General features: G+C 45.7%; 1 protein-coding gene across 4 annotated transcripts in view; it reads left to right on the top strand.

The window, feature by feature from the left end:
- Positions 1-14,227, top strand: part of HIPK3 (homeodomain interacting protein kinase 3) — a 113,631-nt gene that overhangs the window by 35,445 nt on the left and 63,959 nt on the right. Inside the window, exon 1 of one of the 4 annotated variants that reach the window (XM_040609560.1) lies at positions 715-928. The exons of 1 other annotated variant lie outside the window; for it this stretch is intronic. Coding sequence is in view for 1 of the 3 variants with exons in the window: in XM_040609559.1 (XP_040465493.1) it covers positions 2,448-2,460 (13 nt within the window). In the remaining 2 variants the exon portion in view is untranslated. Of the gene's footprint in view, positions 1-714; positions 929-1,465; positions 1,733-2,209; positions 2,461-14,227 lie in introns of those variants that run through there. 2 more of the 4 variants (XM_040609561.1, XM_040609559.1) reach the window with 2 other exon arrangements.

Raw genomic sequence — 14,227 nt, 5'->3', positions numbered from 1 at the left:
GGGAGCTGGCAGCTAGGGAGACGGGGAAGAGCTTGCCGTTTGGTGTTGGGTGGCCAGGACTGCTGTCACGGGGAGGCTGTCGGTTTGCAGGTGCTCCTCGGGGAGCCCTCGGGAAGGGTGAGGCTGCCTTCCCCGGGCAGCGGCAGGCCGGGCAGGCAGAGCTGAGCTCGCCGTAGGGGCGGCTCCGGTTGTCCGCGCTCGGGGAGGCGACGGCCTCGCACCCGCCCGGCCGGGCCGGAGAAGCGCCAGGCGCTAAGCACAACCCCGGCACCCAGCGTCGCCCGAGCGCGGGGAGCCGCGGCCGGCGGGGAGCTGTGCTTGTTCCCTCGGCGGGCCGGGGCCGGCCGCGCTCGGGAGAGGGCAGCGGCGGGCGGCAGCGCGGGCGGCTCCCGGCTGCGGCGGGCGGCGGGGCCGGGCGGGGGCGCTGCCGCTGAGACGCCGGGCCGGGCCGGGCCGGGCGGCGGGAGGGCCCCGCAGGCTGGGCCCCGCAGGCCGGGCGGAGGGCCGGGGCACGCCGGAGCGGGGCCTCGGTGCGGCGCGGCCCGCGAGCCCCCTCCGCAGAGCTTTGGCGGGGCCTCGTTCCGCCGCTCCGGGGCGATGGGCGGTGGTGGGCGCCGCTAGGCCGCCGCGGACAGGGCAGCGGCGGAGGCGGGAGGAGGCGGAGGCGGAGGAGGCGGCGGCCGGGGGCGGGCTGGGTCCCTCCCCGGGAAGATGAGGCGGAGGCCCGGGCTGCCGAGCGGGCTGAGCTGGGGCGCTTTCCTCCCAGCCGCCACGACAAGATGGCAGCGGCCGAGGCGGCGGCGGCAGGAGCGACGGGGGTGAGGGGCTGAGCCCGGCCGGAACGGCGCTTCCCCGGGGAGCTCCCGGACATGCCCAGGGCGGCGGCGGCAGCTCCAGCTCGGACGCCAGTGCGGCCCGATCCGTGAAGGTGAGCGGCAGGGAGAGGAGCGGGGCCGTCCCAGCTGGGTGCCGAGGGGCGCTGCCCGCGCCGCCGGCGTTCGCCTTCTTCCCGCGGGGGGCTCCGGGGCTCGGGGCCGGGGCGGACTCGCCGCCCGGCCCCGGCGGCGTGGGGCGCGCCGCTGCCCTTGCCGGAGCCCGGCGGCGCCCCGCTTCCCCTTTTCGCCGCTCTCGGCAGCGTCCGCCCCGCCGCCTCCCCGAAGTTTGCCCTTCCCCGGCGCGGGGGAGCGCCCGGCCGCAGCCTGCCGGCGGGGCCCCGGTTGCCGGGCGAGGCCGCCGCCGCCCGGCGGGGGAGGCGTGGCCGCCCGCCTCGCCCGTTACCGGCCGCGGGTACTCCCCTCCCGGGCGCGCCGCCGCCTCACCCCTGCACGGTGCGCCCGGGCCGCCGGGCGGCGGCCGCCTCCCCCGCGCCGCGCGGGGGGTCCCGCTGGTGGCGCCCGGGCGCGGCGGCGGCTCCTCCCGTTCCTGCTCCCGGCGGGACCCGGCCCGGGAAGAGGCCCGCGGGGCAGCGAGCGGTGCAGGGGGCCGGTGTGGCTGTAGCGGAGCGGGAGGAGGCCGGCGCGCTGGGCTTTGGGCAGCTCCCAGAACCGGCGCTGCGGGAGGCGAGCGGGGTTACCGCCGTTGGCTCCGTGTCCGCGGTGCGGCAGGGACGGTGCGGGCTTGTTCTGCTCGGTTCAGCTTGCTATCGGCCATAAACCTGGCGGATGCTTTTGCGTGCCTTCAACGCTGTAGGAAACGGCGATTTATGTATTTTTGGAAATTATTTTTATTTACGGTAAGCCTTCAATCGTCAGTGCGATGTAGTTATTCTATATAAATACCCTTCTTTTGAGGCTGTACTTTTGTAGCTAACTGTTGCGTCTGACTTAAAACGTCAGTGCCAAGAGCTGCGATGGTTTCCTTTTTTGTTAGCTCGGTAAGTTGTTCGGAGGCTGCCTGGCTTGCCTTCCCACAGAGTATGTGGCGCTCTGGTTTTGCATCTTCCTGCTTACATATAATCTTGTTTATTTCACTTACTTTAGTATCTTTAAACTGTTAGAGAACGTGTTATTAACATGAGAGACAATTACATTAAGTAAAACCTGCAGTTGTTGCTAACAGTGTATATTTTGATTGTTATGCCCCCCCCCCCCCCCCTCCAGTATTACCTCCCATTACATCATTTGCAAAAAACTTTATGCTCCGGTTGATTTCACACAAAGTAGAAAAGCTCGGCTGGGCTGTGAGGACTTAACAATAATTCCGTAACAGAGTAAATTTGCTAAAGGTTTCTATCAGCTAACTTTAACATTCACGCAATAACTGTCTAATAAGCGTGGCAGCCAGCAAAGAGATTAATTAAGCACCTGGAAAATAGGTCAAGACTGTATTACGAAGTGGCGTGGTGAGATCGCAAATAAATAGAGCAGAGTGTTAACATGGGCTTACCGGGAGAAAACTGATAGCGATATAACAGCGGTGACTGCTTTATCTGCTGCCGCCAACCATTTATGGTAGCGCACGGTGAGATGATGTTTATAATCATGTAAAACAGGAATTAGGTAGAGTTTTCATTTTAATGTGCTTATTGCTGGGGACTTCGGTTGTAGCGCGAATTCTATTGCTTGCTCAGGGTGAGGCATCAGTTGTGCTTGTGAATTGTTTTTTTGTAGATAGGTTTGGCTAAAAGCTCGAATTCTGGTCGTTGCGGTGGTGTGTGGCTCTGTGGGTTTGAGGACGCCTTGTAATTGGGAGAAAATCCATCAGCTGGAATAAAGTTACATTAAAAAAATTGCTCGGGAAGCTGCCCGTCACCTGGTGTCTCTGCTGGTACCTGTGATTTTTCTTTGTTTCAGGGTTTGGTTTTGTGTTTGCATGTTTCCTCCCTCCTATCTTTCAAACAGCTACTTAGAGCAACTGGGAGGTGAGAACTGGCTCCTGCATAACAAGGTGCCAGAGACAAAGGCAGGGTGTGGGGAAGAGCGAGCTTTCAACTCAGCTTACAGAAGTTGACGCAACTGATAAGGAATACTAGAATTTCTGTGTGCTGCTTTTCTTGTCTGCTTCAATTTATAGCAGTTGTTTCAAAACAAACGTTATTTTGGAGGCAATTTTTCAAAAAGCATCTGTCGGATTGAGTGCGATGGTTAAAGGGGACGGGAGGCTGAGCAGCACTTCTAGAGGCAGTGTTAGCTTACCAGCTCCTGGGTGGAACAGAATTAACTGTGCTTAATTCTCATGAAAATCCCGACCTAAATGTGTAGGAATGTCAGGCTGTGCTCCAAGCTTGTGTGTTTAGGGATGTACCTCTCCCTACTATTTTAAGGCATTGCGCTCTTCCTGTTTTTAGAGTAACTTTCTTTTTAACAGTATGTGTTCTCTTTCTTGTAGTTCTCATTCTGCCAGTATGCTGATTATAGCAACAAAGATCCTTTTGACGAAACGGTGCATTTTGAAATGAGAATTTTGTAGTTAGCTTTCTTGTGTGTGTGGAGGGGGGAAAAAAGCCTTGCTAACAGGAACAGCACTGTCATTTGAGGCTGAACATGTATTTCAGAGGAATGTTAAATACAGAAGGAAAACTTTTAGTTGAGCTAAATTTCACTGTTGCAGTGTGAGGTCTGTGAGGCATTGTGGCATACGGCTGCTGTGCACGTACGGGATAGTTACAGTAGGCAGTATCGCTTTCTGCACAGAACCTTGTGGAAAAAAGCAGAGAACTTCTATGCTTTTTAAATTTTTTTCATTAGACAAGCCTTAGCTTCGCTGACTGCGTTGCAGAAGCAGTACAGCTGAGGTACACTGCTTTACTAATTAACAGAAGTATGAGGTGGGTAGAGCAGGTCTCTTAATCAACTGGTGATACTTGATCAAGGGAAGAAGAAACCTGGAAGCAGGGTGTCCGCGTGGTGATAGCCGCACTCCTCAGTTATGTGTTCGCTTGAATTTTGTCAAATAGTATCCACCTTTCATACTTTGAAAAAGCTTGTTTGTACCTTCTTGTGTTTTCTGAGCTTCTTCAATTCCCTGATGGTGTTGTAGTGCAGTTAGAGGAGAACTTCAGAAGTCTTGGCATAGGGTCAATTTGATGAAGAAAACATCTTCAGCACTTCTTCGTTGAAACTATGGAGCTCCTGTACATGGGTTATGTAAACTCACAGCTGGTCAAATACTTATTTTCAGCTGGTCTAACTGTTAACATTTCTTGCCTTTGAAAACAAGGGAAGTGAGAGCTGAGCTCTAGTGTCTCAGTTCCTAAGTCACTGCAATAATGTTTTTCTTTGGATCTCTCCTCTGCAAATCTGAGGTGGAGTGGAAAATAATGTAGTGCTTTCAATCCAGGTCTTGGAAGAAAAGCTCATTCTTTGGGTGAAGTATGAGATGGATCTCTAGGTACCTGAGACTGTTTCAGAACTCTGGCTGGGTTGTGCGTGAAACCAAATACGAAGACATCTGTGAGGGTGAGCAGTGAGCGTGTTAGAGCTGGCCGATGAGTGTGCAGTGCACCTTAAATGATGACATTAACTGTATTTAAGTAACTTTCAATACCTACTGCTATGAAATGCATTAGCAATGGGTTGGCTTTTCTGACTTATGTAGGCAGTGAACACCCTCTATTTGACCTGAAATAACCTATAATGAAGCATAAAGCCTGGAAAATCCTGTTACCTGTTCTTGGCTTTGCCTGCCCTCCTATATAGACCATTTTAATTTAGAGCCTCTATTTCCTTTACAGATTTCTAGGAAAGTTGAAGCTGTCCTTGTCTTCGGAGGCACTAACTTTTGTGTGGTGGATGAGCAGAGGAACAACATGTAATTCTGAAAGTGGGTTTTAGGCTGTGACTTTATTTGTTAGCGTAGTATTTCCTACAGGGTAGGTTGTCTGTGTCCCGTGTCCTCCCCCTCCACCCCCTGCCCCTTAATTCTTCAGTTGTCTTGTTTTCAATATAGTGAACGTTGGGCACGATGGCGTGAATTATTATGAGTCTTGGTTTTTAGATGCAGTCTGGGGATAATCTTTGTACAGTTTTGTAGTATTTTTTTACATGATGTCACTTTTTTCATATAGCGTCTCAATATTCCACTTCAATTTTGAAAGTGTGTAACTTTCTGAGACAATGGAGTTAATCTCTAGTTTAGAAATTTTTCTTGGAAATGGAAGAAGAGCCAAGTAACCAGAGTGTTTTTAAAGCAAGCTAATTCAAGCAGTTTAGTTCTGATTTTTTTTTTCTATTTTATTCAGTGTCTTGGAATCAGTTTAATTTCAAAATACCTCTTCCTATGTTATAAACTTCACATATTTAATAGTCTCAGTGTTATGTGAACTCTTTGTACAACGTTTTTTCACCTTGTGTTTTCAGGAAAAATTAGAAAATACTCCTTTTTGGAAGTATGGCCTTTTCTTGAGCTTTATTGTGCCCTACAATGTTTGGGAATAACAGGATGAAGCCTAGAAAAATGTTAAGGTCAAGTTCCAAAATGCAGCAATAAAATAAGTCTCAGTGAAATATTGAAAGACAAAACAGGTATAAGAAATATTTTCATATGTTTTTAGTATGATCAAAGCTACAGCAACTATCTCAATGTTAAAAAGTAATCAGATTCTTATGTAGGGAGTAGTATTACTGTGTATTATGCGACGCTTCCATCAAACCCCTCTCTTTTTAAAATCAGTAGTCTTATACTCATGTGATTCTTTCCATTCTTGCTAAAATAACTTAACAGGTCTAGAAAGCTATTTTACTGCTTTTTCAAGCATGGTACAATTGAAATAAGAGTAATGCTTTTCATCTAAAAAGTCAGCTATTGTCAAATGAAAATCACTTTCTATAAACATTACTTGCCAAATATGTATGGCACTGCAGTAACTGCCCATTCAGAATAAGCGGTGGAAAATTTAGGTACAAGAAAGCTCAGGTCCTGACACCTGTGCGGTCTCACATTAACATCATCCTTGTTAAAAGAGGAGGGGGATGCTGCAGGTCGGAGGTGCTCACAGCTGTTTTCCAGGCTTGCGAGGAACGGCTCTGTAATCCACCCACCTGAGCCTTTCTGCCCCTTCCCCACACTGGAGGCTGTGCTCCTTTTGCTTACTACACCCTGTTGTCCTGCAGCTCTTTCTGTGGGAGCGGGACACTTAACTTCCAAGGCATGAGACTGGCAGGAACTTAAATTGCTGGCTGAGATGAGATTTTTATCACAGAGCTGGAGCTTGGCTTTTGCCTTGCCTTGGGGCAAGCGGTGTCCAGTACTGGGTAAAACTTGCTTTGGGTTACTTGAGGAGTTTAGTTTCACTTGGCTTTGGGTTAGAAGGCGAACTGTGAGATGGGAGTGGGTCTCCTCACCTCATGCTCACCTTGAAGCATCATAAAATGTGATGGCAAAACTGGTCCCTGGGCAGGAAAAGCTGCCAGCAGGACAGCTTCAGCTGGGATGGTGCTAACTGGTGCAGCTGTGCTTTGTGTGGGGCTGGAGTGTCTTCATTGCAGAGATGTTTGCTGCTTTTATTAGTGTGACCAAATCCTTCCAGGCCAGCTCTCTAGGGTCTTTGGATGTGAACTGACATCTGAACCTTTCCCCGATCCTGCTGGTGTAGACTGAAACAAGTGCCTACCTACAGAAGGGAGCCGGCATAGGCTCAAGGTCTGAATGAAAAGGCTGTCGTATAAATACAAGTGCTGAGAGAAAACAAACTTCAGTAGTGATGATTGATAAAAAGTTACCGTAATTGTAGTAAAGAAACTGGGGATTTTACTGGTGATTTGAGCTCCCTCTGGAAGGTAAGAGTAACCACTAGCATCAGGTATTTGTAAAAATTATCTATATGCACAATTTTATCTGAAACCTTAGTAATTTACTTCTGTAAAAGTTACTTTTTCATATGTGGATACGGAAACACATTTCTTCTCTCATGTTTCCACATACTACTTTGTTTTGGTCCTTTGTCAGTGTTTACAAAAAATGGTGTGTTAACCTTGACCTTATTCCACTAGTTTGAGTAAAATGCACTCATTTTTTTCCCTCTTCCCTATGGTACAGGCTTTGCCTGTATTGGTACACAACAATTGGTGGAACTTGCACAACTTCCAGAAGTCTTTTTATTTGTTTCTGGTAAGATGTCTTTCTGCTTTTTTTGACTAAGAAGCTGTTAATGTGTGTCACTGCCCTGTAAATCTCTTCCTTCCTGTGTTTTCCTAGAAACTTCAGTCATCTGGTACTTCCAACCTTTTTCTATTATTCTGTGGTTTTTATTTATTTATTTATTTATTTGAGTTGCTTGCTTGTCTACAGTCTGTGTGTTCTAGTTGAGAATTTTTTTTTCCACAGCTTGTTTTTGAAGATTTACACTGTTTGTAGGGGTAGAGGAGGTCCTTACAAGGTCTTTATTTTCAGCGCTTAAATCTGTTTAGTATGGATGTTCTGGTCCTTGGGGATCTTAGTTGTGGAGCCCTTCGGGAGGAAGAGGCTTTGTTCCTAAGAGAATACAAATGCTCTTTGCCTCCTCTTTACTTACCTATAAACATCAACTTATTTTGTGATTCAAGAAATTGATTGGTGTTCAGCCTAATAGAAACAGATTGGTTTCATGAGATTCTGAAGAGTTTTATTAATACCTTTTCTTTATGGCCTTTGATACGATGCTAAGGGCTGACTGCTTCCTGGGGCTGTGTCAGCTCTGAGCCCTGCAAGAGGACATCATGGGAGTTTTTCTCGCGAAATGTTGTGACAAGTACTCTTTGAGACTAAATGTTTTTAAAACTTGGTTGAAGAGATGTCTAAGCTTTTGTTTTAAAGATTAAAACAAGAGTGAATGTTAAATGTTTATGCTACAAATGGAAAGATTATTAGATATGGAAGGGAACGCAAAAGAGGAAAAACTGATGTATGTTTATCAGTGTTATGCCCTAGCTAGTGGGGTCATATGCTGCATGTTATCTTGGCTTTCTTTTTGCGTACCTCTTTGTGTCATTAAATCAATAAGCTCTCTGCATAGGGGAGAGGGAGAAATTTCTTGCCCTGGTGGCTTTGGGAAACATTATAATACGGGTTATTACAATTATTGATTTGTTAGGAGGCAAAAGGCTGAGCCTTTTGTGAGAGAATAGGCGTTTCTAATGCACTGATCTTTGCCGGTAGGAAATGCTGCTTCCTCCATGTCTTCAGAAATGTGGAAGAAGTGGTAAACACCTATTTTCCCTCCGTTCTTTAGTCATTGCTCTGTATATGCCGTGTCTAATGCATACAGCTGTTTGCAGTAAGCAACCAATGCAATTTTCATGATATTGTTGCTTACAATGAAAGAAAGTAATCTGTTATATAAAAGCAAAATATTAAACCCACAATTTTAAGTAAGGAGTTTGTATTCTGGAAAAAAAATTTGGACTTTGAGGAGTTTTCATCCTCTGTGTGTGTGTGTATATATATATATATATATAAAACCCTTTCAAACATACACACAGTGACTATATATAGATCTCTGTGTGTGTATAGACCTCAGTATACGTTTGGAAGTTGTTGCTGGGTGTAGCTGAAGTGACTGACCTGAAAACTTTACCAAAGATAAATCAAGAGAAGTGTGTTGGATTATGTCTTAATTCTTTTACAGTTAAGTTAGCTTTTTTGTTTGTTTTAAATCTAAGCTTCATGTTTTCAGCAATATTTTTGTTGCAGAAGGAATTGGATATGATTTGTGAATGAATAGGTGTGCTGTCTTGATGACTTAGTAGCTGCTTCATATTGAAGTTCTGGTTGGTCATATTGGAAGAGTAATTAGGCTTTTCATGTATTTGGGGCAAGTTTTAACTCAAATGTTACTTACTGCTGGGTAATTGTCAGTGTCTAGGAAACAGTTTTAAACACTTCCCGAACTCTGCTCCCTTGGTACAATAGACCCTGATGAGCATATTTTTGCATTATGTCAGACTTAGTGAGCTCGACAGCTTAGAGTATGTGCCGTTGCAAACTTAATGCGCTAGTTCTGTGGGGAGAACATTAATTTTGTGTTGCTGTATTGATGTGTGCTTTGTCCAGCTGAAAATCTTTTATTATAAGAGGGAGGAAGATAATTTTTAGTGAAGCTCCTCCACCTTGAGTAGTTTAGAAGACTTGATGAAGAATCAACTTCATGTAAGTAAGACCCCTTCGTGGGTGTACAGATGTTCTGGCATGCCAGCCGTTCTGTGGAGGTGTAGTAGCAATGAGGAAAATAGCAGTCTAGATTTATATTCTTACAGGAGCTACATTTGATATTGAGCTATTCTAAAAGGAAACTTCTAAATAAAGTTTCTTAGCTGGGTTGGTCCGCTTCCAATTTTAACAAAAGCCCAGCAGACTAAGAATGCATAATTAAGCAATGAAATAAAAATAAAATGGCTGAATATAAGAAGGAAAAATGACATACATACTTGTTTAGCAAGTCTTTTTGGGTTTTGGGGGGATGTGTGTGTGTGGTTTTGTTTTTCGAAACCGGCATGTGAACAGGTGGTTTACCAGCAGGCAGTTTGAGCTAAGCCCCTCTATCAAATTTTATTCCTATTTCAAGGAAGGTGGCAAAATCTTTTGGAAATACTTACGGCAGTGGAAAAAGCGTGGCTTTATGTCCTGCCTCTCTGCTCGCTTTGATCCTCCTTGCTGCATTGAAATGACAGGCAGTAGCAGTAGCTTCAGTACATCCTTCAGCACCGTACTGTCCTGCAGAACCCAAAGGTGTGGGCTCTCCTAATCACTGCTGTTAGGGACTTTTTGTTTCCATATGCCTGCTGTTCCCAGGTTCGAAAAGAGTTAGTAGTCTTTTAAAAGAAGAGATTAGGCTGGCCAAGCCCTGGCTGGTTGAACTGCCCCGTTTGTGTTGATGGTGGCACGTTCTGGTTTGGAGAGCGTGTTCCCTTTCAGGGCTGGTGGCCAGTACGGAGCTGCTTGTCCTTTCTTTTCAGTTGCGTAACAGCTTCTTGCCCAGCAGAGAAGTACATGCTTGAAGTATTGTTCCGTTTGCCTTTTTAACGATGATTGCAGTCATATTGGCATCACAAGATTTAGCTTTTGATATTTGTGGAAAATATGAATATAGTGATTGTGTTCTTCAGTACTGCTACAGATAATGACGTTGAGTCATGGGAGTCTGTGCTGATATTTTATGTAGAAGATGTTTGCGTTTGTGTGGTGTCAGTTCTGTTTCTAAGTATTGAGACAATAGTGTAAGTGAGACTGGTTTGCAGCATGCTTGAATGAATGTATATTTTCAGTTTCTGGTATCACTGCAATGTTGGTAGTGTCTGATTAAAAATACCTCAAACGTTGCACAAATCTAAAGTCGGCCTCGTAGCATTCTTAAAACTGCAATTTGCTTCTCACTAAGACTGTCTCCAAATTTGGAACCAACCTCTGGCCTTCCAGCCTCAACTTTCGCCACTGATCTGTGTGGGACTGAGGTTTCACATCAGGCAAAGGCTACCGTCAGCTCAGCTTAATTTTGTTGGTGTATGATGGGCTAGAATTCCTGAGCTCTGAAACATCTTATGTGGTTTAATTAAAGATCATAATAATTGCTTTTGTCATTGAACTTCTGGGTTTCTGGTTGCTACCCCTAGGACCTGGGTGTTGGCTTCTTTGCAGCAGCATCAGAGCTGCTTCTGCATCTCCGTGGCCTCTGTGGTGGAATGTGTGTGTGCCTGTGCAGTTCATGTCCAGAATTGCTTCCACGGTTATGCAAGGAAACAGTTCATCTGGCATGTGTTACTTGAAACACTTCAGTGCTTCCTCCTTTGCTTTGGCCCCTCCCTTCCGTGGGTCAGAGCTGGCTTTGAGGTGGCAGAGGAGGTAGGTTTCCCTGGGCTTCTATCTCTTGACACTTTGCACTTTCTGTAGATATGTTTTCCTTTTATAAATTGCATGAAGCCTTAGTTGCCAGTGCTGTTGTTATGAATTGTACAGCTGGAGTAAGGGAATTCCTCAGGGTGAACAGTTCATGGGTATGAAAGTGCTCACATCAGTACAGCTTGTTCAGCTACATATCCAAAATAAACAATAACACAGAGGTGCTGCTACTACCAGTAATAAGGTTTCTTTTGGGGGGGAAAGAGAGAGCAACCAGTTCAGCTTTGTATTTGCTAAATAAATTGAAAAGTTGGGTGGCACCTAATATACCAAGAACAGGTTTTTTTAACCTGGGAAAACTGACAGTATCCTCATGTCGTTTTCAAAGTGATGTACAATGTAAATAAAACACTTCTGAAGTTCTACTGCTCAACTTGTGCATTTGCTGGAAATCGCTGAGCTTCTAGAAAGCCTCCCTTGATACTCCGCTGCACTCCGGCAAGGGTGTGAGTGTGCTGGAACCGGTTCTCACCCATGGAGGCTTGAAAGAAGCTGGAAAACAAGTTTTCTGGAGTTAAATTGTAACTATGGTATTAGGTGGCTGACCCTGGCTGGGCTTTGCCTGTTGGGGATTTTACTGCAACAGCAGCACCACAGTGATCGCAGTCCTGGGGCAGTGAAAAGAGGCTCTTTGTTTTGCAAAGAATTAAGGGAGTAGCGCAGCAATTTCTCTTCAGCTCCGCTGCAGTGGTCTTACTAACTAGTTACTCTGCTACACACACCCCTTACTCTGTCATGAGGAAATGTCAACTTGTCGTTAATTATTAACAGCGGTCAGGCCTGGAACAGCCTGTGCTTCTCAAGGTTGTTACAGTGTGCCAGATCGGTCACGTTTTTGAATTTGCCTGGAACTGTTTGGAGAAGGATGGAGATGTAATTCTAAGAATCTGGTATAAAGAGCATGGTTACAGTTAGGTGAACATTAGCAAGACGTTACCGGGGTGCTCCATTTCACTAAGCAATGGCTGCGTGGTTCTCTATTCAGTTTCTGTAGAGAGTAGCTTGACTGGGAGGGGGGAGCAAACTATGAAACACCTCCTGTTTATTGTCATTACTTTTTGAAAATGTATTTTCATTTATTTAAATGAATAAACAATTAATTTACTTATTTGAAATGCAGTGACTTCATTACTTTGTTCGTAATTTCTTCAGAAGCACAGAATTTAGTCTTGATATAATTTAGTGTTTAATAAGCCAAGCAAGTGTAGACTTCCCAGTTCTCTTTGATTTGAACTTAGAGCCAAGAAGCCTCGTTTCCTTCAAAGGGAGCCTATCTAGACTTAACAATACTTGGTAGGTGTCTCAAAACAGGTTTCTTTTCCAGGTCCCCTGTAGTATTCGCTAGCAGCAGCTGGCATGTGAGGTGGGATGCAGCAGCCGTGGTACTGCAGCAAAGCAAGCTGGGCAAATCCAGAGCCAGCCACAGCTTGTGTGTGCTGCTGCCCAGGATTAGGATGGTCATCTTGAACTTGGGGAAGGAGAAGAAAGCTTTAAAAATGTGCCTAGGGTCAATGGACAGACCTCCCTGAGAGTAAAACTGAAAATCAAGTCTGAAGCTAGTCAAGTAGCCAGAGGCTGCCTGTAGTAGGTTATCTGGGCACTGTGCTTTTTAGTCCATCTTCTGATAGTTCTGTTGGCTTTGGTTTGCATTCTGGAGTGGTCTGGTAGTGCATGCATTTGATTTTTATTTGAAATTGAATTTAACTGGAAGATGCACACCAGCTGCTTGTGAGTGTTCAGGCTCAAGTAACCTGCCTGAAATGAGCACAGAATTGGGTTTTTCTTTCCTTTAGCACTGGCTGCTTTGCTCCATGCATCCCTTTCTTACTGTGCTGCTGGACTCGTTCATGTGGATACAGTCTGACAAGCTTCAGTTTGTACAAGGGAGCAGGAGTAGTCTTGATAGGAAGTGTGGACTCAGTGAAATGATTTGTGACAGGAGGGAAGAAAGAAAGATCCACTCTGTGGTAGGTGAAAATGCGTAGGGTATGTTGTTTTTTTTTACCTGAAGGCCTGCTTAAAAAAACCAAACAAAAATCGTAACTCTACAACATAGTAACTGTATCCTTTCCAGTGTAGCCATCCATAGGATTACATTTTAACCTGAATCCCCCAAAACCCAAACAAAAAAACCTACTCCCCCCAAAAAACCCCAATCCAAACAACCAAACAAAACCAAAACCCAGCAAAAAAATACCCCAAAAACCAAACCAAAAAACCCCTAAACAACAAAACCCAAAACAAACAAAAAAAAACCCACCACCACCACTACCCACCACAAAAAAAACCCCCAACCTAACAAAAAATTCCCTGCGGCACAGCAGTGCTGGTGGGGGAGGTGGTGTGGTGTTTCCCCGTGCTGCTCTGCTGTCCGCGCGTGGGGCTGGATTTTCATCTGGGTGGGGAGAAATCAAGTCTGTTAGCTTCTCAAAGCAAAGACCTCCAGCAACCGTTTGTGTTGGATAGTTGCGTGCTGTTCTGGTGTATTTAATTGCATATATGTTAATGTATAGTGAAGAGAGTGCTTCTGTCTGGAATGTTTTCCGAGTGCCGCATATGAGGGGATGGCAGAGGTCTTCAAGCAGTCTCAGGTGCAGGACGCTGCAGGATTTTACTGCGCCTGTTTCACCAAACACCTTATTCATTGGTTATAAGAAGATACTGTAGCTTCTCCAAATAAGATTGGGTCTTGAAGTATATGTTTAAAAAGAGACAAACAAAATACTGGGAGTAAAGTAGAAGTGTTTAGGGGAAGGTAAGAAATTAGATGCTTGTACAAGAACTCTTAAAACTATTTTAATTTTCTGGAGTAATTTGACTTTTTTTTTAGTGTAGTCTGCCTCGATCACATCAAAAATTGTTCTCCCAGGGTTTGTAATTTTTTTTTTTCCCCTTGGAGTTGCTAAAAATGTTCTCATAATAGCTCAATAAACACTTCTTATCTGAGAACAGAGCTGTTACTGTGGTCAGAGTTCAGGGTCAGGGAGTTAAGCCTGGAAGAAACACAGAAACCCCCAAACAGGATAGCCTAGTTTTTCTTATCCAACTGAAATTAACGTTAAAGGGAAAGCTGGGAGTACGTGCTTCCAGTCCTTCTGGACTGGTTTGAATAGCATGAGCTATGAGAAACTGGCCATTTTGAATACAGTGCAGGCTGAATCCCAGCAGGCTCAGGTAAGGATTTGTTTGAGTGGTCTTCCAGCCATCCTGGAAGGAAGGACTGTCCTTCCTCCGTTCTCCCCACCGCTGGGTTGTTGTCCTCTTTTTCAGAAAAACTCCTTAATTGCAGCGCAGGTTTATCACTGCTTTTTCAAAGTAATCATCCTGATTTCATACCATTGACATTGGTGACACACTCGGGCAAATACCTTCTCCAGAAGTTAAACCAAGCAAGACGTTTGCTGTTTAGTTATGGTGG

Source organism: Falco naumanni, chromosome 10, assembly GCF_017639655.2.
Source record: "Falco naumanni isolate bFalNau1 chromosome 10, bFalNau1.pat, whole genome shotgun sequence".
Lineage (NCBI taxonomy): Eukaryota > Metazoa > Chordata > Aves > Falconiformes > Falconidae > Falco > Falco naumanni.
Note: the sequence above shows the minus strand (reverse complement) of the source record. Positions and strands in the feature narration are given on the sequence as shown.